At 42.7% G+C, this 24,516-nt stretch overlaps 1 protein-coding gene across 2 annotated transcripts in view; it reads left to right on the top strand.

The window, feature by feature from the left end:
* FAM13A (family with sequence similarity 13, member A) overlaps positions 1-24,516 on the top strand; it is a 130,828-nt gene that overhangs the window by 47,499 nt on the left and 58,813 nt on the right. For both annotated transcript variants that reach the window (XM_010586154.1, XM_010586155.1), the window contains exon 5: positions 10,427-10,599. In XM_010586154.1, the coding sequence (XP_010584456.1) occupies positions 10,427-10,599 (173 nt within the window). The remainder of the gene's footprint in view (positions 1-10,426; positions 10,600-24,516) is intronic.

Raw genomic sequence — 24,516 nt, 5'->3', positions numbered from 1 at the left:
ATTTAAGCAGTTCTGCTGTTTGGAGTGGCTTCTGTCAAATATGGAGACTGTGGTGGTGTGGTTCAAAGGAAGATAATACTTGGCTCTTTGAATCCAAAGGGTCTTGTCCTCATTAAGACACAGGAATTTGCATAAAAAAATCAGAACTTGGTTGGTCTTTAAAGCTTCATACACTTCAGGATTGCATCAAATTTATAACTTTGATATCTGAGTAGGGTGGAGTCCAGAGGAGGTGTTTTAGTGATCTAATGCCTAAAAATACAAGTAGAGTAAGAGAAATCCAAATTTGGCAGTGGCAGCTGCACAGATTGTAAGGATGACTGCATTCATCGTGACTTTATGATTTCAGTGTGGCAGTTAATCAAGGAAAGATTTGGGGCTTGGTTATGAGTATGGAAGAGAGCTGGTAACTGAATTTTGCAAGTATGTGTTACTGCTTACGTTATCTGTGCTGACTCTCTGCTAAACCCGGTAAGAATTATAGGGCTATTGATCTTTGTCTCCCAGTGTCAGTAATTTAGGATGATGAGACGTTTTTTCTTTGAGAAGAACTTGTCAGCTATAATATGCCTATGTGGTTTTAAAATCAATATTGTAGGTGGTAGGTGAAGTGATGAATTGAGGTGTTTTTTAATTACTTTTTTACATTTTATTACTTTCTGAACTGAATCTGTGCTTCGCCAAGTATTTAAGCACAAGCCCATTTTTAGTACTTAGAGCAACCTTACTAAAGATGACTCTTCTCTTGCTTTAAGTTCAGTCCAGGCTTAAGGACTTAGAATCATAGAATGGTTTGAGTTGGAAGGGAGCTTTAAAGGTCATCTAGTCCAACCTCACTGCAATCAGCAGGAACATCTTTGACTAGATCAGGTTGCTCAGAGCTCCATCCAACCTGACCTGGAATGTTTCCAAGGATGGGGCATCTACCACCTCTCTGAGCAACCTGTTCCAGTGTTTCACCACCCTCATCATAAGAGATTTCTTCCTTATATCTAGTCTATATCTGCCCTCTTTTAGTTTAAAACCATTGCCCCTTGTCCTATCACAGCAGGCCCTGCTAAAAAGTTTGTCCTTATCTTTCTTATAAGCCTCCTTGATATATATTGAAAGGCTGCAGTAAGGTCTCCCCAGAGCTTTCTCTTCTCCAGGCTAAACAACCCCAGCTCTTTCAGCCTTTCCTCATAGAAGAGGTGTCCATCCTTCTGATTGTTTTTGTGGCCCTTCTCTGGACCAGCTCCAACAGGTCCGTGTCTTTCCTGTGCTGAGGACCCCAGAGCTGGACACAGTACTCCAGGTGGGGTCTCACCAGAGCAGAGGGGCAGAATAACCTCCCTCAGCCTGCTGGCCACCCTTCGTTTGATGCAGCTCAGGATACAGTTTTTCATCCACCAATACCCCCAAGTCCTTCTCTGCAGGGCTGCCCTTAATCCCTGTATCCCCCAGCCTGTATTGATACCAGGGATTGCCCTGACCCAGGTGCAGGTCCTTGCACTTGGACTTGTTGAACCTCATGAGGTTTCACATGGGCCCACTTCTCAAGCTTGTCCGGGTCCCTCTGGATGGCATCCCAACCCTTGGGTGTGTCAGCCACACAGCTTAGCTTGGTGTCATCTGCAAATTTGCTGAGGGTGCACTCAATTCCACTGTCTATGTCATTGGTGAAGATATTAAACAGTACTGATCCCAATACAGACCCCTGAGGGACACCACTTGTCACTGATCTCCATCCGGACATTGAGCTGTTGACCACTACCCTCGGATGCGACCATCCAGCCAATTCCTTTATCCACTGAACAGTCCATTCGTCGAATCCCTCTCTCCAATTTAGAGAGAAGGATGTTGTGGGGGACTGTGTCAAAGGCCTTACAGAAGTCCAGATAGATGACATCCATAGCTCTTACCTTGCCTTAAGCTCCACTGTTATGGAAGAAAATGCCAGCATAGTTCAGGTCTGTTTAAATAATGTTGTTCCACAGCCTCTCTGACATTTTTGTCTCTACTAGTGTAGTACAGATAGCATTCAAACTGCGACTTTGGCACTTGCTTTCTCACACACAGTATTTCTGTGCCATGGCCAGTAACGTAATGAATCAGGCCCTCCTTTGATGCACAGGAATAGAAAGTGAGAGAATAATGTAAGAAGTGTGAGAGGAATGTAACTGAAAAATCTCACTGCAGAATTATCCCTGCCTTTGAAAGCCCTTTGGGCTTGGAAGATATGTGGTCCTCATAGCTCCAGGAGATTCATACCATCCAGATTCAACCCAGAAGTCCCTGACTGCAATAAAATGGTGGTGAAGCTGGTGTTGTGTGAGAGCTGACTGCACTATGAAGCTTTGGAGAGCAATGCAAGTACAGCATAAATACTTGGTCTGTTCACTGAATGACTTGAAGGGCTTTGCTGTCTCAGCAGGAATTTCCACCTGATTTTCTGGGACAACTTAGGATGACCTAAACCCTCCAGCAAAAGTCTGCATCGCCAAGCAAGGCCTGGTATAATTCACTGCCATTGTCGTTACTGTTAAGTAAATTTGGTAGAGAGTTTACGGCTCTGTGTATGTGTGATTAGAAATCCCATTGAAATAGTTGGTGTTTTAAATGGAGTGAACACAATACATTTGTTTCAAGAGGTATCAGTGGCCAAATACCAAGCTTTGGTAACTTCAGCATTCCCTGGTTATTTGACTGGACAGAACTGGTTGAATCAGGTTGGTTAGCTGTCAGGCAAGAGGTACATCTGGTTAATGGTCTCCCTTTTTCAGTCATTCATGAAGCAGAGGTAATGCTGATGAGTGGCTAGATTGACACGTAAGGTTTGTGCTGATGGCTAGCCAAATTGAGACTAGAGTGAGAAAGAAAACATTCTAAATTTCCCTGCATCACTCAGCCACACCTAGGTTTTTGCAAAGAAACTGTTCTATTCTGTAGAATATTTGTATTGATATACACAACTTGTAAGCTGAAGGAGCCCTAGGCTGACAAAATATGAAGCCCTTCAAAAGGTAATATAGACCTCTTTGTTCTGGTGGACAACTCTGAGTACCATTTGTTTATTAAGGAAGTTTGTGAGTGAGGTTTCTGTCTTGTCTGGAAAAGTACTATGTTCATGCAGTATTAAATAAAAGAATGTGCTGTATATGTTTTAAATACCTCCTTTTTTTGATGATCACCTTATGGAAGCATCTTTGTCATTCTTTGAATTACAACATTTAAATATAAACTCACAGCTAGCTTCTTCCAAAAGTTCTGCATTTAGACTTCATAATTACTTACTCAAATGGGTTTGAATTGCCCTAATTATTTGCGTGTTCATGCATAGCTTGGGATATTAAAGTTTTTCTTCTTCCTCCTCAAGAAGATGAGTGAGGTACTAAGAAAAGCAGGATGACCTGTGCTTTACTCCATGTCGATGCATATGCACAGAGCTCTCCAGACTCATCTTGGTGTGGAGCAGTTCTTGTTCAAGAACAGAGAAAGATTAGAGTCACCATACCACATCAGATCTTTAGAGTATATGGCATATTTATCTTTGATCTTTGAACCCAGGAACTTCTGACACCTCACAGGGAGATGAAACATCTCTATGATGCATCCAGTCAGTTATGAAGAAACTTGGCAGTGGTATGTGTGGGATGATGCCACCTTGACTGGTCAGCTTGTGCTTCTAGGGGAAAGGTTTTCTTGAACTTTCTTCAACACCCATCATGATGTATGTTTATACTGGTCATAAAACTGACTAGTCTCTGTTAAAACTGCAAACAGAGTTCCTCGCATCTGAACTTTCTGAGACAGCAAAACTTGAAAGCCAAATGCAGGATGTATGGTGTAATAATTCCTTGTAGTTGTCTGCTCTTTGGTGTTTTGGTTATCCTTTATTGAGATGGTCCCTCTGATGGTCAGTAGCATCTGGTACTATTTTACTTGTATTTAACTGAGAATGAAGATGTATTTTAAATTACAGAATAGCAGACTTTGGCATAGCCCATGTTTTCAGCAGCCACAGCCTGTAACTATAATGTAACAGCCCATAACATATCTGGTTCAGGCTGAATCTGATCTTTGTCAAACGTGGTTTGAGGTTAAGCTTCACCAGATAAAAAACTTTCAGAAGACAAATATCAAATTATTTGCTCTTCAACCAAAGCATCTCTATTCTTTGGGGTTGTCTTTGGATGTTGTCGTGGTTTCAGCCCAGCCGGTAACAAAGGACCACGCGGCCGCTCGCTCACTCCTCCCGCCCCCCTCCGGTGGGATGGGGGGAAGACGGAGGAGAGGAAAAAAAAACCCAAACCTGGAACCTCGAGGGTTGAGATAAAGGCAGTTTACTGGAACAACACAAAGAAATTGCAACAACAACAACGGTACTAATGAAAAAGTATACAAAAAGAGTGATGCACAGTGCAACTGCTCACCACCCGGGACCCGACGCTCTGCCACTTCCCCCACCGAAAAGAAGAGCCCACCCCCCGGCCCGCTCCCCCTTTATATACTGAGCATGATGTCACATGGTATGGAATAGCTCCTTGGCCAGTTCAGGTCAGCTGCCCCAGCTATGCCCCCCACCTCCCAGGTTCCTGTAAAAATTAACTCTATCCCAGCTGAACCCAGGACAGATGTATTGGTGTTGTCTTCCAAAATGAAGTTTTTTATGTATTTACAAAGATTTTTAGATTGGCAGACTGTATCGGTTAGATTTCACCTGGGACAAAATACTCCTTTGACATATGCCACACCACATTAGGTGTCTCAGTATGCAGCAATTCATATGTTCAGTTCATTTGCTGGATAGGTGAGAATATCAAGGGGGAAATTAAAAAATCACAGAGTAGTTGAGGTTGAAGGGACCTCTGAGGGTCATCTGGTCCAACACCCTGCTCAAGCAGGATTACCTAGAGCCAGTTGCACAGGACCATGTCCAGACAGCTTTTGTATATTTCCATTCATGGAGACTCCAAAACCTCCCTGGGCAGCCTGTGTCAGTGCTCAGTCACCCTCACAGGGAAAAAGTGTTTCCTGATGTTCAGAGGGAACCTCCTGTATTTCAGTTTGTGCCTATTGCCTCCTGTCCTGTCACTGGGCACCACTGAAAAGAGCCTGGCTCTATCTTCTTTACACTCTCCCTTCAGGTATTTGTACACTTTGATAAGATCCCTCCTGAGCCTTCTCTTCTCCAGGCTGAACAGTCCCAGCTCTCAGCCTTTTCTGAGAGGAGACATGCACCAGTCCCCCAGCCATCTTTGTGGCCCCTCATTGGACTCTCTCCAATACATCCATGTCTCTCTTGTACAACACTGGGGAGCCCAGAACTGGTCCCAGCACTCCAGGTGTGGCCTCATCAGTGCTGAGTAGAGGGGAAGGATCACCTCCCTTGACTTGCTGGCAACACTCCTCCTAATGCAGCACAGGACACCATTGGCCTTCTTTGCAGCAAGGGCACATTGCTGGCTGATGGTCAACTTGTTGTCCATCAGGACTCCCAGGTCCTTCTCTGCCAAGATGCTTTCCAGCTGGGTAGCCCCCAGCATGTGGTGGTTGTTCCTCCCCTGGTACAGGAGTTTGCACTTCCCATTGTTGAACTGCATGAGGTTCAGCCCATTTCTCCAGTTTGGGCAGCACGACCCTCTGGCATGTCAGTCACTCCTCCCAGTTTTGTGTCACCTGCAAACTTGCTGATGGTACACTGTACCCCATCATCCAGATCATTGAGGGTAGTTACTTGCCTCCAACTGGACTTCATAACAGTGATCAAAGAGATAAGCAATGAAGTCAGGTTAACATCTGCTTGATGATTGTTGTTAAATCTGAAGGAAAAAAAAAACAACTAAAAGTGGCGTAAACCAAATGTGGTGAGCTAAAACACAAAGCATGATACTGTTTCTAAAAGTCTTCTTGACGTAAGCAAAACAGCTGCTGGACAAGATGGTATTTTAGTGAACAGGCAGTGGCTTGCTTTTCTGTTTGTTAATATTTATAAGAACATTATGAGCTGAACAACTGCCTTGTAGTTAAGGGTAGTCCTTACCTGGGGAATGGTGGGATTCTTCCACTCATGACCTTTATAAACCTCACTTGAATCTTTGTTATTCAGTGGATTGCCTGCTCTTGAGGCAAAATGAAAATGGAGGTGTGCTGCATAGGTAACTACAAACCTCCAATACTTGGTACAGAGTATAACAGGATACAGCCTGTAGAAATGTGTTAACATGATGCAACAGATTTCCATAGGGGCTGTTTTTTTGTTTCCTTTTAAACTAATGCTTGAACTTCTCACAGACTTCTTGTGTGCCTTTGTAATAGCCCTCCCGGGGGTTGCACTGGCTATCCTCCACATCCCCCAGGGGGTAAGGTTGCACATTAGGCTGATCACAAGAAGGGGTGTGTTGGAGAAAATTAGAATATCCTTTATAAAGCGTTCTCTTTTTTTTCTTCTTCTCTTTTCTATCATTTAACAGCTAAATACACTTGTCTTTCCAGTATCATCTTGATAATAAGTAACAAGGTATTGTCCTCACTTTGTATGGTATTGTTCTCTTAAAATGTCATTGCATGAAATGTATGCATGTGCATGAACAAAGAAAACTGCCAAAAAATTTTCTCTTGAGAGCTCCACCACCCAAAAAGCATTTAAGCTGCCCCTGTCCATAGTTCTTTAACCTGCTTTGTGAGGAATTCAAATTACAGAAGTCCTTGTCTACCCACAGGCACATCTTCATCTCAGTGGCATCCCAGTGAAGTGCTGCTGTTATGACAGTTGTGCAGGTGGCTTTTTCACAGGGTCACTAAAAACTGTAGAATTCAATAGTGAGCATTGTTCCTTCCTATTGTTAATAAAAATTAAAGACACATTAATGAAAATTTTTATTTAACTTATAATACATATGAGTTCAAGGAATACTTTTCTTCTACATGTATTTTTATACTGATGCAGCTGAAAGCACAGAAAGAAAGTAAATGCAAGTTTAATTCAGATACAAGTTGCCATTACTTGTAGACTATATTGTTAAAGAAATAACAACAATGCTACGATGCTGTTTTCCAAAGCTATCAAAATACTAGCTTATAGATCATCTAGAACAGAGCATGGAGAACACTGGTTCCTTCCACTTCTTAATGATTTTGAAGTGCCCTAAAAATGCAGTGGTAATCCTAAATTTGAATCTGATCTTCCAAACAGAATTTTCCTGCAGAGCTTGTATGTGATTGGCATGCCTTTTGTTGGAAGTGCCTGCATCCAAATGATCTTTTACTGTCAGAAAATGAGAAGAATTGAAGACTGTACCGAAACTTTTTTTTTTTCATTTTAGAGCACCAGAATAATAAACAGTTTTTTTACAGAATTCTCCAGTATAAGGAGCTTCTGTGAATCAGTGTAAAGTTCATGAACAGCTTGCACAGAGGGAATCTGATACATGCTGTTTAGCAGATGTTGCCTGTTTCCTAGCGCTTGTTGTTAGGTAAGGCAGATTCTAGAAATGCAGTACCAGGTAGCAAAATTATTTAGCTTTGTTAATTGCATTCTTAAAATCAGGATGCACATGGTATGGTTTGGGTGGAAAGGTTGGCTTCCTGCTGTTTTTCAGGCTTCGATCACTGCTGGCATACGTGGTACATCATAGAAGTTGCCCGTTTTGCTTCCACCCACATGTGCTTCTGTAAAGTACTAACAGGACAGCGTAGGAACTGTTTTAGTTTAGAGGTTTGTGCATATGTGTAGTCACCATTTCTTGTTACTCTGGTGGAGAGCTTTTCTGGTGTGCATGGCATCAGCTTTAGCAGGTGGTGGTGAAGTAGCACCAAAAGGCCACAGTGAGAGATGTCCCTGTGCAGGCACAACAGACAACGGTCACCTTCAGATGCAGAAAAGCTAAATCAGTGACTGCAAATTTTCAGTGGGGAAGAAAGGCTTAACAGCCATTCCAGCAGAATTCAGTGCATTGGTGCCTCCAGATCCCAGGCCTTACTGCCTCCCATTGTGATTCCCTCCTGTAATGCTGCCGACGTGTAGCTCCCTGCCTCCCCTCCTCCCCACAACATGGTCTTCCCCTTTTAAATCACAGCACCACTGCCGTTTTGTAGCAGCTGAGAGCCACGGCCTGGTGTCCACGTGCTGTGTGCCCAGTTCCCATGGTGTCAACAGTCAGTGACCACTGCAGGCAGTGGGCTAACAGGGCATTGCTGGAAGCCAGCAGTGGTCCAAAGGTGAGATCTTGACTCCAGGAAAAATGCCCTTTGATGTCAGCAAAGGCAGGATCTCCACGAGATCATGCAGTCCAGAGGCTGAAACTGGGAAGATCTGTCAGTGTATTTCTCTGGTTTCCCTTTGCCTCTGATACATGTATTATTTTTCAGTTTATTCTCTTCAGAGCTCAGTAAGAAGCAGCTTTCTGTCCCATGAAACTTTTCAACACACACAAAGCATTAGAAAACAACTGTGAGCCAAACAAAGCATTATGAAACAGAGGTAAACCCAAGAATTTTACAAAAAATCTTAAGGTAAGCCAGGTATGAAAAGCATTCAGGAGTGATCCAGAAAGTCTGACTTACTGTCCAGCAGATTTGTAGAAACTATAGCAAGCAGCAGAATTAATAAAGAAATGGATAATTAGAGTCATTAGGAGGCACCAGCATTACTTTAAAGAAAAAATTGTCACAGAGGAGCCAGTGAGCATGTGGATAGGTATAGTCAATGTAGTGCACTTGAATTTTCAAAAGGTTTTGATAGGATTATCAAAGGTTTTTAAAGAAGCAAAGATGCCTTGTGATTAGAAGGAAACACTTTTTATGGATTAATAATTAGAAAGCAATAAAAATACATGGTTGGTTTATCAGTGGAGAGAGGTTTCCTGTGAAGTCCCTCAAGGATCTTTGTTGGAATCTGTGCTATTCATCGCTTCAATAATGACCCAGAAAGAGACTGAATGTGCTGATAATAGAGAATTATTCAAGGTAGGAAAAACTAAAAGCTAGCTACAGGGACTTACAGAAGGCTCCTAATTTACTTGGCATTGGGTAAAAATATGATTGGTTGAATTTCTATCATTATATGCGAACTAATGTCCACAAAACCCCACAAATTATATAAATGTGTATACTGATGAGCTCCAAATTAGCTATTGTTTTCAGAGAAGAGATCTTGATACTGCAGAAACATCACAAAGCTGTCAGCTCGCTAAGCAATCTTGAAAGCAAATAAAAAGTTGGATTTTGATAAGAAGCCACCACTGAATCTGCCTATATATATAATGCTGCCTGCAGTTTTGGCTACATTTCACCAAGGACTTGGTAGAAGGTGAAAAGGTGTAGAGAAAAGCAGCAAAAAGGATCAAACGCATCAGAATGACTTCTGTAAAACGAGAGACTATATAAACGGAGATTTTTCTGTCTGATTAGAGACTACTACTGGAGTAGTATAAAGTCAAGAATGGTATGGGAAAGGTGGGTAAGGAACAATTATTTGCAAAGTCTCATAATTCAAAAACAAAGGAAAGATTATCTGTCACCATATCTAAAATAGAAGTACTTTTTTTTCTATTTTAATCAATGTGTAACAATGTTGTGAAACTCCCAGCCATAGAATCTTGCAAAAGCTAAAGATAGAAGTGAACACAAGAGAAGACTGAACGTAATCACAAAGGTTAGGTTCAATGTTTGCTGTTAAACACAGTGAACCAGGTGCAACCTCCAAGTCAAAAAAAAGCCCTAAACAGACTGCCAAAAGCTGGGGTAGTGCATGAGAGGCAGACCTCCGAACTTGCTCTCCTTCTCCCCTAAGTATCCTTTATCTTCCGCTGATACTGGACACCCGTCTGATGCAGCACGGTCTCTAATGTTCTGTACACTTGTGCTGAAGGATCAGAGCAAGAGCCCTGGCCTTCCTGTAGATGGGCTCAGTGATGCTTGGAAACTTTGTCTTGGATTTAGGGAGCCCAGCTTCCAACTTTGTGTCCTGGCTGCCTTGGCAAAGAATGCCAGTCCAGAACGTTCATGGCCTGAGAAATTTCCTTCCAGCAGACGTATTGACATCAATTGCTATTAAAAATGATGGGACGGGGGTTGAGAAGAGGTGTATAATTGCTTTTACCATCTGTTTCTCCAGTTGTGTCAAGAAGCAAATTCAATGGGAAGGTTTTATTCTGTCTTCTCTGACACAGAAAATAACTTTCTGTTTATTTTACTTACCTTCCTTTTTTTAATTTCACTCTTGCCCCTGTTCTTTCAATACACACACCTTTATTTTTCTTTCAGTAGTCTTTATCAAGCAGAATGTTTGATTCATATGTATTTTATATTATTATTTTGCACCTTGTCATATTCTTTGCTGTTTGTACATTGGTACAGAATGTCTTTCTGTTACAGATTATCTGAAAAGGCTGCTCCGCCCTTTCTTCCTTTCACATTTCATTTTTATCTCTCTTTGCTTCTGTAGATGACAAAGCCCACAATGGAAGGATCCAGCCAAACATGCTTATTGCCACAAGCAGGCCTGTCAGATGGAATACCTCACGGCAGCCTCCAATTAACAGACGGTGGCTCATGTTGGAAGGAGATGGATTTAACAGATGAAATCTCCTTCATTAACAGTGATGCATTTTTCTCCAGGTTAGTACTCCTTTTTTGTCTTTGTTTGTTTGTTCCGTACCTGCAACTCCAGCTCTGAGCATTTTGAACACTTTTTTTCCATTGATGCTTACAGAGTCAGTATGCTGGGGTGTAAGGCAAATTAATGTGCGTATCCCCATTGAAGCCACACATTCCAACAGGTTCTTTACAAAGCCAGCTGTGTGCTTTAGTTTGCCTTTCCAATATAAATTTTCCAGCATATGAAGGTGGCCTGTTTGGTGAAGGAGTGGAGATGGACAGGACTGATCAAAGATCAGGCACTAGAAATTACACCAAGCACAAGATGCAACTGAAATGTAAGGTGTCTCCTCTGAGCAATTAAGCGCATTTGATCTGCCCAGTTTAAGTCTTAAGAGACAGCTGACTTTATTCCCATTCTCAATCCAAAAAGGAAGGGGCTTTTGAGGGGTTTTATCTTTCTGGCAGGAATGGTGATAGTACTAGTATTGTTCAGACAAGACAGAGAATAAAAGAGTATCTATAGAGTATCTATAAGAGTATCTATCTGAATTTATCAGTAAGAGTCTGTCTGTCTAGAACATCTATAAGAGTATCTGTCAAAAGGAGTATCTTAAGTTTTGATTGCTGGCACTTTGTCAATGAGTTGAACAGGTAATGGGCAATTTGGTATCTTGTAAAGTCCTTACCTGAATGTCAGACTGAACCAGTATCTTTTCATTTTTCTTGGGATATTGAATTGAGTCTGTCATTCCCTTTCTTCTTGTGTCTAGTGCAGCACATGAAGGATTCAAGTTACTGTGGGAAATTGCTGTATGCTACTGAAATATGGGGTTGGCCTAATGTGGGAAATAGCGCTATTTACATGTCATGAAACACAACACCGCAGTGTCTCTGCATACCAATGCAGAACAGAAAGCAGAGGCAGTGCTGCCAGACACGTAACTGAGTGACTTCACTATGTAAGCAGGAGATGGGTGCTATTCTCAGCACTAGCACAGACAGACAGCACTCAGCTTATGAGACAAATTAGCGAATTGTGCACTAACACCAGATTTTGATTCATAATAATGGTTGGACGAGTTAGGAAATTGTGCACTAACGCCAGATTTTGAATCATAATGATGGCGGTGAAGCATAGACGTCAAATCCGGTTTCTAGCCCTTCCCTTGCAGGCACACATGCTCTTTAACTTCTAGCTGTGTCAGCTGTGTGTTTTACTGTCCCCAGGTCTGCCCCAAAAACTCCTGCAGCCAGAAGACATCAGATTCATTTACATGTCTTCATTAATCCAGCTCCTTTTGACTGAAATGAGTTAGGAAACGATTACTGAAGCAGGTCAGCTGGCAAAACTGAGAAGGCAATACAGTTCTACCAGCTAGACAGGGCCAAGCAGGTGAGGCTGGGTCAGAAGTTATGGCCTCTTGCATTGGTATGCTAGAGCTTGGCAGAGAGTGTGCCGCTGTCTGTACTCCACTACATGTTGCAAGGTGTAAAGGGAAGTCAGATGCTTGAGAGTTGAAACAAGGGACTGCTGAGTCTCATGTCTGGGAAGGTATGTGACTGACGTACTTCATGAGATGCCCCAAAAAATTGTGATTCTTTTAGGAGAACGTTCCCCAAAAGATGTAATTATTTGTTGTAGGAATTCATACTTTCCCATCAATATGTAATTCCTTGGAAGAGTACTCTTGAAGTATGGGACAGTTGGGCCAATACTGGCACAATACATTAAGCACCAAATGAAATGTGTTTGTAATTAGGCAGAAGCCTAATCTCCATGCTCAGGCCTTGAGATGAAAGATGTCTGCATCTCTAATTTTATCTGGGAAATTAATAAACTGTAGAAATGAATTCTCTTGTAATCCTATTTTGTTCAAGAATGCCCTAATTTTCTGTCCTGTATCACACTTCTGTACATATTTACCTAACTGGGTTGAGTATCTGCACTGCTGTTAGCTTCCAGTACTTTTCTGTCAGTGATCTACTGCTGCTGCTGAAGGAGGAGTAGGTAGTGCTTTCTACCCAGCTCCAGGATGGCAGGTTGTTGGGCAAGATGGGATGGAGAGGAGGCCCTGGACCACCCCTAAGAGGAAGAGGGGAGAGAGGTCTCTAGCAGACCTAACACACTTGGGGGACAGCTGTCTGTGCAACAGTCAGAAATCCTGATTCCCTGGCATTAATGTAGTGCTCTGATATATCATGAGTGGTTTTAAACATGCTTTTGGCAGCCTTGTGTCACTACTGTGTAATACAAACTCACAGTGAGGTATTACCTGCTATTATCTCAGTGCAAGGCTACGTTAGGAGTTTTCAGCTTTTTCAGCAGAAGGACTCTGGCATCTGACCTAGACTATAAAGTGCTTTGCAAACACACTGCTGTTGTTGTTGAGGGGTTCTGTGTCACAAGGTACTAACAGTTCTTAAATAAATGTTATCATTAATTATATGTAATTGTCAGATATGTTTTAGTGAAATGACTGTATCTGCTCAGCTATCATATGATCTTTGTTAGAAAAGAATAAAGGTTGTTCTTGGCAGTGATAATCATTTGCTGTTTCATGAAAACACCTGTGGTTTGTTCCCTTTCCATGCTCAGATACCATGATATGGGTGGATTAGAAGAGGATGAAGGGCTACACAGAAAGGTAGATGCAGAACTTCACCTTTAGCAGGCTCACAAGTGTGACATTGAAGAAATAACCACACACACTAAGCCTGTAAGCTCCTCCCTGCCCCCCCCCCCCCCCCCAGCAAGGACTGTAATCTTTAATAAATTTTCTATCAGTTTCATTTGAGACTAGAGCAGAGGTCTTCAGGGAAAAAAATGAGAGACTTCTGGTTGATTAGTAATTTTTGATACTATTTAAAATACCTCTTAGTATGTGTCTTCATACAGTTGACCTTAAAATGAAGATCTGTGTATTAAGTAGCAGCTACAGTTGTGACTATGTCTTCTAGAATGGATTACCATTTTTTTAAAAATTAAAAGACATGTTATGCCTCTTTACAGGTATGATACTCCTCATCACAGGATTTTTTTGAAGGCGCTGCTGTCATTTGCAATATGTGAAACATCAGTTGCAGTCAAAACATATTGCAGAGCATAAAATCTGTATCACCTTCTGTTCACAACTGTTATCTTAAGAAAGTGGTATTTGTAAAGTTGATATGTTCTTTTTTCTGACCAAAATAGGTGGATTAACTATATGTACCCATAATCCCCACTAGCACATAATGTATGTGTTCTTTTGAAAATTGCCTCGTTATTATAACAGTGTGCCAAGGGCAAACTGCTAATTATGCAGTAGCAGAAAAACATACTTGTAATGCAGTCTTCGAGTAAATCCCAAAACAGTGGAGATGGAAAGAAAGGAAGGGGCAGGAGAGAAGAGACTGGTCCTCTGAAAGAAGGATGAAAGTCTGCAGGCAATATGCAGCCTGTTACATATTTCTGTGAGGCTTACCTCATTTTTGCAAGAGCTTTAGAGCAGGGCAGCCAAACTTCCGGACCCTGGGAAGCACACACATACTTTATCTTTACCTGGTTGAGAGCCACAAGAGCCACACTGTGACCTCGGGAGCCCGGGGGAGGCAGCAGCTTTGGGACTAGGGTGTAGGCAGGAGAGAACGGGGCTCCCTGGGGCCTTACCAGGCCCTCAGTGAGAGGGGGCTAGGGTGGGCTTGCAGCTCGGTGAAGCTCAGAGTCCATGTCTGGGTCCCTCTTTCTTTCTGCCATCTACCAGGAAAAAGTCTGCTCAAAGCTCTGGTTCAGAAGGGGCATGCATAACTGCAGTAGGAACTGGAGTGATTTTGGATGTGCCTAGAGGTGCTAAAACTTAAGTGCCTCAAATAACAGATTCAAATGGATTTTACCTGAGGGATAGGATATATTAAGATTTAAGTGGATACAAAGGTAGGAGGGCCTCTTGCAAACAATGTTCTTACCTTTCATGCTAAACTTCATATACAAACAGAGAAAAGGGATAGCCTTCAGGCAGAAGGGAAAATGCTTCCTGCAGCCAAAATGTGAGACAGGGGATTGTTGATGGTGAGCAGAAATGTCTTTCCTGTGCTGGCTCAGAGGCACATGCTGTCTGCAGACTTTTGTTGTCACCATCCTGGATCCTTTGCCCAGGAAAGGATGCTGAAATAGGCTTTGTTGTTGTATATGGCTCTTCTAGCACTTGCTGGAGCTGCATTTCTTTGCAGTCCTGGTAATGTTTTGAAGGAGGATCCCTCCGTTGGAGGGCACCCTGCTGTTTGCAGTGCCGTTAGGCTCTGTGCGTGTTCCCTAGGTGGAAATAGCGATCAAAGGAGTGCAGCCGGGTACCCTTCCTTGCTAGCAGTGGTTTGGTGCTGGGGAATGGGTGCATGTACGGCAGCCAAACTTTGTGAAAAACATTGTGTGGTTCCTGAGAGCCCAAGCTTAGAGCAACTGCAGCAGTTGTTCAGTAAGCAAGCCTCCTTCTCCAGTACTTTCTAGCCATGTCTTTGTGTGCCAAAGATCATAAATTCCTGTTTGTGGCTGCAGTCACAGCTGCAATGAGATTTGCCAGCACAGATACTCCATGCTGGCTTTGTAACATGTGCATGTTCTTAAAGAGAAGGTTTGTTTATATCAACCTTTTGTTCACAAAGATCCTTATATCTGGCCTATGTCCTGCAAATAGAGGGATCACATGCTGTAGTATCCTCCCTAAAATAAGGGGTGGGTTAATGTATCCTGCTGCACCCTCTTCTTAATGATACTGCATGTTCTTGCTGTTAATTGTTGAGGTATGAAAACACATGTATTTGTACACTGAGAAGTTTGTGCTTACTATAAACACTTTCTCTATTTATTGGCTTTCCTTTTAGCAGCTGCGGTTTAAAACCAAGGCAAGCCAAAACTTACCATTATTCTCTGGCACGTGATAAGAACTTGGGTGCCTGTTGTTGCCAGAACAAATCAAACAGGGGACTGGTGTTGTTTGCTTAGCTGACTATTTTTGTTTAGGTTTGGGGTTTTTTTGTTTTTGAAGTCTGTCATGCCAGTACATTCAGTCCCTATCCAAAGTAATAATTTGCCTTATCACTCAGGAGCCTTGCTGCCAGGTTTACATAAGGGATTGCAGCCAGGCAGCCGGCAGGGCTGCCCTCCAACAGCCGTGGATTCTTCGAGAAAACTGCTCAGGAAAGGAGCAAAGGTCTGGAATGAGGTCAGTGGGGAGGTGGTGAGGGCGGTTGCCTTCTGCATCATTTGGCAGCAACCTCTCTGGTGAGCCCTGCTCTGAGCCCTCAGAGAGGACTTTTTGTGTAAGGTGTTGTTGCTGTTTGTCACTTTGTCTCTTTAGGTTGTGTTGAGTTAGTTTTTCCGAGCTGACTCATTTAACTTTGAGAGTACATTTGTCTCCACCCTCCTATGAAATCAATTCCCTTCTTTCTTGCATTGTGAGATGCTGGCAGTAGGAACTGCCTTACATAATGAGTTGTTAAGAAAAGCATTCAGTTTTCTAAAAACACAGCCACAAAGACACGTGATTTATGTATCTCTCCAAGGTAGGTGACTGTGAATGGCAAGTCAGGGTGTGGTCTCAGTTCTTCCTGGGTTCTTCTCCTCTTTCTGTAGCCAAGATGTAATGACAGTCACAGAAACATGTAATTATGTAGATTTTTTCCATGCAAGTCACCTGGGTGGATTTCAGTTCACTTTTCCAAGCATTTGCCCTGTCTCTTCCACCCTGCACAGGTTACTCCTTTAGATTAGGCTTTGTCCATTACACTATTCTAACCTTCCTGTTTACCTCTAGCCATCTTATCTTTGCCTCTCTATGCAAGATTTACCTAGTGACAAATTCTGGCTTGTGGGATGGAGAACATCTTAAATCTGATGCCCTGACCTGTGCCACGGAAGTGGAGGTTCATCTTGGAAGCAACAAGAATCATAAATGAAACAAAGATCTGACGACTGTTAGATGCAGAAAGCAGCACTTTAGTGCCATAACGTGCATATGGAAACGGAAGTTCTTGTTTCAATCCATGAGCCAAGTATATTAGCGTTTCCTGGGACAGCATCCAGCAGCCTTAGAAACCAGAAAGGGCCTACAGTAAGTTCACGGCAATTGAGTAACAAAGCTGAAAAAACTGACTCCCTTTCTGTATCTTGGGCCCTCTCAGCTAGAAGGATTCCTTATTTTGTCATCTTGTTCATGGTTTTTTGTATATGCTTTTTTGTGAGGAGAAAGTCCCTTCATCTCATGAGGCTGGTGGCTTTCTGATACCAACTGGGTCAGATAATAGTTTTTGCTGTAGGAAAAAAGGTGCAAACATCTGTGACAATTTTGAAGTAATTTTCAAACAAAAGGATCGTTGACCTCTTATGGGAGAACACACAGTGGATAATAAGGAGTTTAAGCCAGCCTTGGAAATCTTTGTGCTTTTAATAGTTGTGTTTACGAAAACCAAGACACCCATCACTAACCTGCCTTACTAGCAACTAGGGAAGAGGCAGAGCCTCTGCACTATGACTTGACTTACTTTACTGCAGTATGTGGGTAGTTCCCTCTCCTGTAGCTTCCTTAGCCTGTCTCCTCAAGTGCCTAGTGCATTGTTCAGCTGAGGAGGTTCAGCATAGCGTGCCTTGTTTCCGATAGCTTTGCAGAGCAAGCAGTTTTCTACCACCTGAAGTGGTGAGGTACTCCTTCCTGAGCGGCTTCCCGGAGGGGACCTGGGCCTGCATCCTGCAGGCAGTCCACAGGAAGATCAGCGGGCAGAGGTCACCAAATTCTCAGCCAGGCTTGTTTGCTGCTGCAATTTCCCAGTTCGTCTGAAAGAACTGTGCATTTGGACGTTGTGTTCAGCACGTTGCGTGTAGGCTGGATGGAGTTCAGCTGTGACTTCCCATGACCTCCGTGTATATTTTTAATCAAAGTGGTCAGCTGGCTGTCTAATAAGAAAAGGCTGGGGGTGACAGGGCAGGGTTGTCACTCACTGCTCTTGTCACTTTGCTTGCATCTGTTTGTCTATGAGCTGTTTCAGTGTTGTAAAATCCTCCTCTTTCATGGTCAGTGGCCATGAGAGATTTCCTCTCATTTTATCTGTTGTGAGGAATGTGATCTCAAGCTGACTGCTTATCTACAAATTGCACTTTCTCACATTGGCTCAGTGCCTTCCTCCTGGCCTGAGAGGGTTGCAGTTAGGAAGTGTGAAGATAGTTCCATTTTGTATCAAAGCTTTCCTTTTCATTCTGCACCTGCTGCAAGAAGTGTATTTGCACTAGAGATGACTGCAAAGAGAAGCCACTAGGTAACTGCAAAGAAATAAAGGCCGCTTGGATGTTAATGACTTCCAGTCATTAAGGCTTTGACAGGACTCCTGGAAACAAGAGATTCCACCACCAATTCCTCAGGCTCTTTCACAGTCTCCAAGCTTTCTGCATTCAGAAAGTTTGAGTCATGTAGGGAGGGATTAATATCTAGTAAAATAACATTTTTATTGTCCTGCATTATGGTTAGGAACCACCTAACCACCATGAAATGATTACTCTCTTGGGAGCACTGCTAACAGTTTACCATGTTTTATAAAATTTATAGGTGTTTCCTTCAAAAAAAATCCACCCTGAAACTCCAGAAAGTGTCAAATTGCAAAAGAATCAAGTGACCACCATTCTGAGAAGGCTACTGAGCATCACAGAAAATAAGTTTCTCTCTAAACTCTCATTAGCTTTTGCTGGATTTATGCCCCTTGGGTAGCAAAACTTGGATTTTTCCCAGAACTGTGGGACCTTTCTCTTGTTGTTCTGAATGTTCCTGATAACTAAAGGTAGACTTATGCTGAACTTTTGTTTCCCTTCAGTATCCACTTACTTGTGCCACTCCTAACATTGCTCAGACTGGCCTGCAGCAGGATAGGAGCATGTTTCCACAGCCTGGACACGTACAGAGTGGTTAGACTGAAAGCTGATGTTGCAAATGAGGGGCACAGCAGTGAGCTGCACTGATTGAGCCCAGCATCATTGTATCTGGCTGCACATAAACAATAATTTGTGTTTCTTGATGTACACACATCTGGGTGCAGGAAAAAGCCCTGGGACTGGCCTGAGAGGGCTTGCAGTCAGGTTTTAATAAATCTGGTCAGAGTTGCCTTTTAGTCAGGATCTCCCTTAGCCAGGATCTCCCTTGCTTCCATGGCAGATGCATCTTCCAGCTCTAGGCAGAGAGATGGATTTCTTCTCACCAACCTCACTCTTCCCTTAGTGCCTCCCAGCCGGAGTCAGTCTCTCCCTCCAAGCCACCTCTCTCAGGAGCCAGGCTGGCTGCTGGGGCACTTGTGCAAAGGCAGGACTCCTTTCAGTCATGTCATTAGCTGAAGAAGAGGAGCTATTTCTAGAGGGTTTTTCTGGACGGTAACTCTGCCAGACTGCCTCCCTTGCCAACACGGACGGCAGTTTATCTTTCAGTGGAGTAAAAAGACGCGTGCACCAGACATGAATGGTGTGGCCCGCTTTGCTGAGCCCCTTCTGATATGGTTGTTATTTTTGCAAGGCTAAGGGTGAACTACAAGCATTTCACTTGAAGATGGTTTAGAAAGCAGGAAACGTGGGTGCAGAGGCATGGAGTTCAGAGGATAGTAATTTTGTAGAGGATTGGAAGGTTGTTTTTGGAAGGTGGGAAAGTGTGAAACCAGTGACATTTTTGGTAAGGGATATAAATAATGCAGGGACTACCAAGGGCTCATTTAAAAATTTTTGTAATCTTTTTGCTGACAAATGAATGCTTCAGTGTTTTCTATGGCAAACATTTTCATTGGTCTGCAACAGCTGAATTTTTAAAGGGTCTTTGTGCAGACTGTTTTATAAAAATATAAAAATAACGATTTAGAGGACTGCGAGAAATTTCATTAGACATTAATATTTAGGAATTTCATTAGATTAGCAGAACTTTGGGGAAAGCCTGCTTTGAAAATAACTTGTACCTAACCGGACTCCTGCTTGTTTGCTTGCTCTCCCATGCTCTGGCACTTGAACTAACTGGTGCAAATGAAGAACCTAGTGACCTGTTGCACAGCATGCTTTACCCTGTTCCCACAGCAGCTTAGCGGGCACAACCATTCATTACTTGATGCTTTCCCAGAAAACACTTTAGGAACCTACTCCCAATCCTCCCCCTTCTCCAGGAGGGAGGCCAAGAAATAATTTCTGGGCTATCCCATGGGGCGAGAGTCCTTTGGAACAAGTTAAAGCGGCTGACAAGCGGGCGTGGCAGTGCTTGCAAAGGACACTGCTGCTTAATGAAGAGCAGCCACAGCAGCTAATCCAAGTCTCCTGGGAGCTTGGGGTGTCCCTCTCGATGGGAACCGTGCTTGCATGCTTATCTGTTGGCTGAGGTCCAGAAGTCTGAGAACCTGAAGCTCTGAGAAGCTTTCAGCTTGATGTTTACTTTTCTCCTGTCCCAGCAAGTTTAAGGAACAATTCTGGAAAATGTTTCCACCTTAATAGATTTTAACTAGCTTTGTTTAAAAGGTAATTTGGCCTCCAAGTTGCAGGAAGGAACAGAAGCGCTACAGTGCAAAAAAACAGTATATTCCCCACGGATATGGCAACAATACTTGTATTTCTATGCCAGTGCAAAAAACAAAAGGGGTAAAATGAAGTCAACTGAGAGCAACCTGCTTCTCTTTTGGACAAGAGGAGTATTAGTTAAGAAAATGAGTAAGAGAATTCTGCAAATTACATCTGGGCGGTTTATCTAAGATTTGGTGTTCCTAAACGGAGGCAACTGTAAGCTTTAAGAATGTTAAAAATTCACCATCATCTTTGATGAATTGTGTCAGTAGTTAGGTATCCTCACCACTTAAAAATGTCTCATTTCTAGTCATAATTTGTCTGTGTTTGACCCCAGCCATTGAATCTTGTTCAGCTAGGACAAATATTAATGTTTCTGCATGCATGGGCTGTTTTCTTTGAAAAGCGCTAAACGTGTGGGGTTTGGTCCTTGTGTTCCCTTCATGGGTTGTTTCTAAGCTCTCTTCAATTTTTCACAATTTGCTTGAGAATGGGACTTCCTGAACTGATCAGAGCCTTCTATAGCAACCACCCCAGTAGGAAACACAGACGTAATACACCTTTTCCACGCAATATCCATGTTGATGCCTCTGAGGACGGTGTTAATTTCTTTAGCCACACAGTCACTCAGGGCTTATATAGAAGTGCTGATCTGGTGTGACGCTGTATCCCCCAGTAGCACCCATCATCCTGCATATAGTTCCCAGATTTTACTCTCATATGGCTGTACTGAAACTTCTAGTGCTGGCTTGCACACAGCATACAAAAAGAACCATCGATATTGTTTTACATTTCCTTTCAGATCATTGATAAAAGCATTAAGTGATACAGGGCTGAGTACCAGCCTTGGAAAGTCACTGTAGGTGCTTGCCCCCTTTCTGAGGATTCCCTTTTTACTAAATTACGTTTTTGACATATTACTCGCCCTTTCTTCCTGTTTGTACTCTTTTGGACAGGGCCTATTTAATTGTCTGTCTGCTTTGTTTGGATGTGAAGGGCTAGTTTCCAAATATGGTTTCTATTTACACGTAACTTGCTTATTTCACGTGTGCACACAGATCTTCTGGCCTGCGGGAGATTTTGCAGGGTAATTATCATTTAAAATTGCAGATATTTATATGCACCGATACTCTGAAGAGAAAAATGCATGTATCAATGCATGTATGTGTACATAAATAATGGCATTTTAAATTTTGTATTGGCGGTATTTTGAAAAGTACATTCTTTAATTTTCAGTCTGATGATATCTTTGCTTTGCATTTCATGTTTCTGCCAGGGGGAAGTTATTGCATAACTTAGTAAACACTGTGGGAATACATTGATAGTATTGAGCAGGACTCCAGCATCTTAAAAACCCTCAGATTTTATCAGACCAGGCAAGATCTTTCTTTTTCTTTTTTTAAAAAATAGTATCTGATTTGTGTATGACAGTGCAGTGAGGCAAGGGATAACTGCTTTTCAGGAGGCAGACACAGCCACATCCTCACAAAATCCATTATCTAGATCACTTGTATCTCGTATCCTCTGGTGCTATTCACAGATCCTCTTCTCTGTTGCTTTATACACTGAGAAAATTACTTGGTGTGCAGCTAAGTATGAAAAGGAAAGAAAGAGGAGAAAGCACTTCTGTAATGATGATTGACAGGAGACTTCCTTTCCAAACCTGTGTTCATTCTTTAAACGTCGATGGTGGTGGAGAAAAGTGATTATTCATATTTAGTTCCAGACAGTGTCTTTTTTCCTTTGTTGAATCTCAGTAAGAAATTTGCAAATCAAATAGTTTGAACCCAGGTGTTGCCTTGGCGTAGGTGCTGAAGTGTGGTGGTATGTGTTGGTATTTTAGGGGGTTTTATAATTTTTATTGTTATTTGCCGTCTATTCTCCTGAAGTGTTCGCAATACACTAAGGAGTATAGTCAGTGGAGGGGATGCTGTTCCTGTCCTGAGAGAGGGGTTTTTTCCCCCATCCTCCGTAGTATGTTTGGTGGTACCATAAATAGCCGCTGTGGTGCATTGTTGCTGCCAACAGATGAGTTTGGCCTTTCTGAGCAATAGGAATGAAAGAATTGTATGAAACTTGCAGAAGAGGTTTTGTTTTCTATGTTTAACATGGGAGAACAAATTCAGCAGGCACAAACAAATCCAAAACAAAATGTCGTATAATCCCAGGTTTTATATGTGATAACCCAGCTTGAATTATGCAAGTTTAAAAGGGCGTTAAGAGGGCAGGGGGAGGGTAGGAATTCCTGCCTCTGTCAAGTAGCAAGTTGGCTTTAACCTAACTTCTGTGAGAAGGAAGTGGAATTGTTTGGAGATAAGACTGCAGTTTTCTGGCAGCTTCTGTCTGCCTACTTTGTGCCACAAATATATTGCTTGTGGTCTGTAGCCATGAACAGGGGAGGTGAAGAATTAAGGAGCTGTGTGGTCGTTTAGCAGGATGAGAGATTCAAAGGGCCCATTGAGATGATGCAAACTGAAGTAAGGTGACATGCACCAAGGAAGGAGAGGAAAAAACCGATACCCCATTGAGGGGACTCCAAAAGAAGAGAACAGAAACAGAAGGTGGATCTAAAAGTGCTGAAGGCACAGGGAGCCCTGGGCAGCTTTAATATTCTCCCAAGGCATCTGGTTGATTTTAGCATGATGCCATGAACTAACCTTCTTCACCAATGCCAATTCATAAATCAATCTTTCTGGTTATTACAGCATCTCTTTTTGTTAGTCAATTCTTTGTTAAGGATCTTAGTACTTTTAAGCTCATTTATATGGGCAAGTCCCATGGAAGTTAAAACAAAATAGCTAGGGTATAAATTCAGAGTACAGGAGCTATTTGAGTTATTCCACTTCTGTTTATTCAGCAAGCTGCCCTGGAGAACCCTGACTCCTTCCCTATGTAGATGGGTCCTTAGTTAAATGTGGAAAATTAATTTTTTTTAATTGGCATCCTGATGGCAACACTCAGTTTATAGAAGTGTAATAAACTATGAATAATTGTGTGTGTGTAAAAAAAGGCTGGCCAGGAAGAGGCAATTTGATGTATTGTCAAATTGTGAAACAGTACAAGGTGCTTTTGTTCTATACTGAAGCATTTTTATGTATCAGAGTAAAATCTTTCTCTCGTGGCTTTAGTTGCTTAAGAGCCCATACGGTGCATTTAATTTAACAGGAAGTCATCAAGATACTAATTTAATTGTCACAGATAAGAGCAGCCCACATCCATGATGGCAGAGTGTTTTATCAGCATTGCTGACTTTCCTAAAAAGGGGCACTGTGCTGTGCCTGGCGTGACTGTGGCGCAGCAGAACAGGCTTGTGCTGAGGCAACGGGCAGAAGCATTACTAATGCACTTCTTCCAGTCAGCCTGCTGACAGGAGCAAATATTAAACAGTTCAGCGTACTGAAGCGGAGCCACTTCTCAGCTGACCTCTGCGTCTCTACTCCATGCCACTGCTTTCTGAGGCTGCAGCTGCCCACTGCTCTTATTTTTGACAGAAAACACCCCTGCCTCCTGTTGAGAAAGGTCAGGATCTGTTAGGCATCCCTTTGAAATGTCTGATACCCTTCTGCTAACCTGTGAGTGTCTGCTGCTTCTCCAGAAAGCTGATGTGGCTCGTGTTTAATTCACATGACCTACATCTGCATGGAAGTCTTAAATGTACAGGTACTAAGCTCTTGCCACAGCTTTCTCCCAAACCAGTGCTAGTCCTCACTGTGGTTGAAGGTGATGGTGCTTTTAATATTGACTTGAATTTTTGAAGATTGGCTGTCTGGCTGTGCCAGAATTAGCCATTAGGCTTTTACCACCTAAAATGTTGAAAGGATCCATTCCCTTATGCCCCTTCATCAGTTTGAGATCGTCCCCTTCTCTATGGCATAAAGTGTGCAATGTGGTAACATTGTTCACAGGTAGGGCAGCAGCAGAAGTCTTTCTGTCCAATGTCGGGGGAGGTTGAAGGCAATCCATTAGGCATTCTGGGCAGAGGAGGCGCAAAGGTGAAAAATGAAACTTTGGGTACGCTCCTTCAGCAGCCATCAAACGTTTCAGTGCAAGAACTTCTTAGGGGTTTTGCACTGTTCGTTTTCCAAGGCTGCTATGTCCTGGAAAGTGGCACATCCGTTGTGTGGGGTTCTTTTGTTACCACTCTTCCCAGCCCTGAATTTCCACCAAATAAAATGGTGTGATTCGTTCTGTCAGAGCAGTATTTGGTCAGGAGCCGCAGCTGGAGAAGCAGGAGTCCTTGAGGGTGGACCGCTGGGAACACCAGTAAGAATAAGTTCAGCTTCTGCAACACTTACCTCTTCATTTCAAATGTTAGGGCAAGAGTTCTCATATGCTCCTCTTTGCTGTGTGTCCAAATCGGTTGGCCAACTACGGCTCCCACCCCCTGCACCCCC

The sequence above is a fragment of the Haliaeetus leucocephalus genome, unplaced genomic scaffold (genome assembly GCF_000737465.1).
Source record: "Haliaeetus leucocephalus isolate CR32 unplaced genomic scaffold, Haliaeetus_leucocephalus-4.0 Scaffold140, whole genome shotgun sequence".
NCBI lineage: Eukaryota > Metazoa > Chordata > Aves > Accipitriformes > Accipitridae > Haliaeetus > Haliaeetus leucocephalus.
Note: the sequence above shows the minus strand (reverse complement) of the source record. Positions and strands in the feature narration are given on the sequence as shown.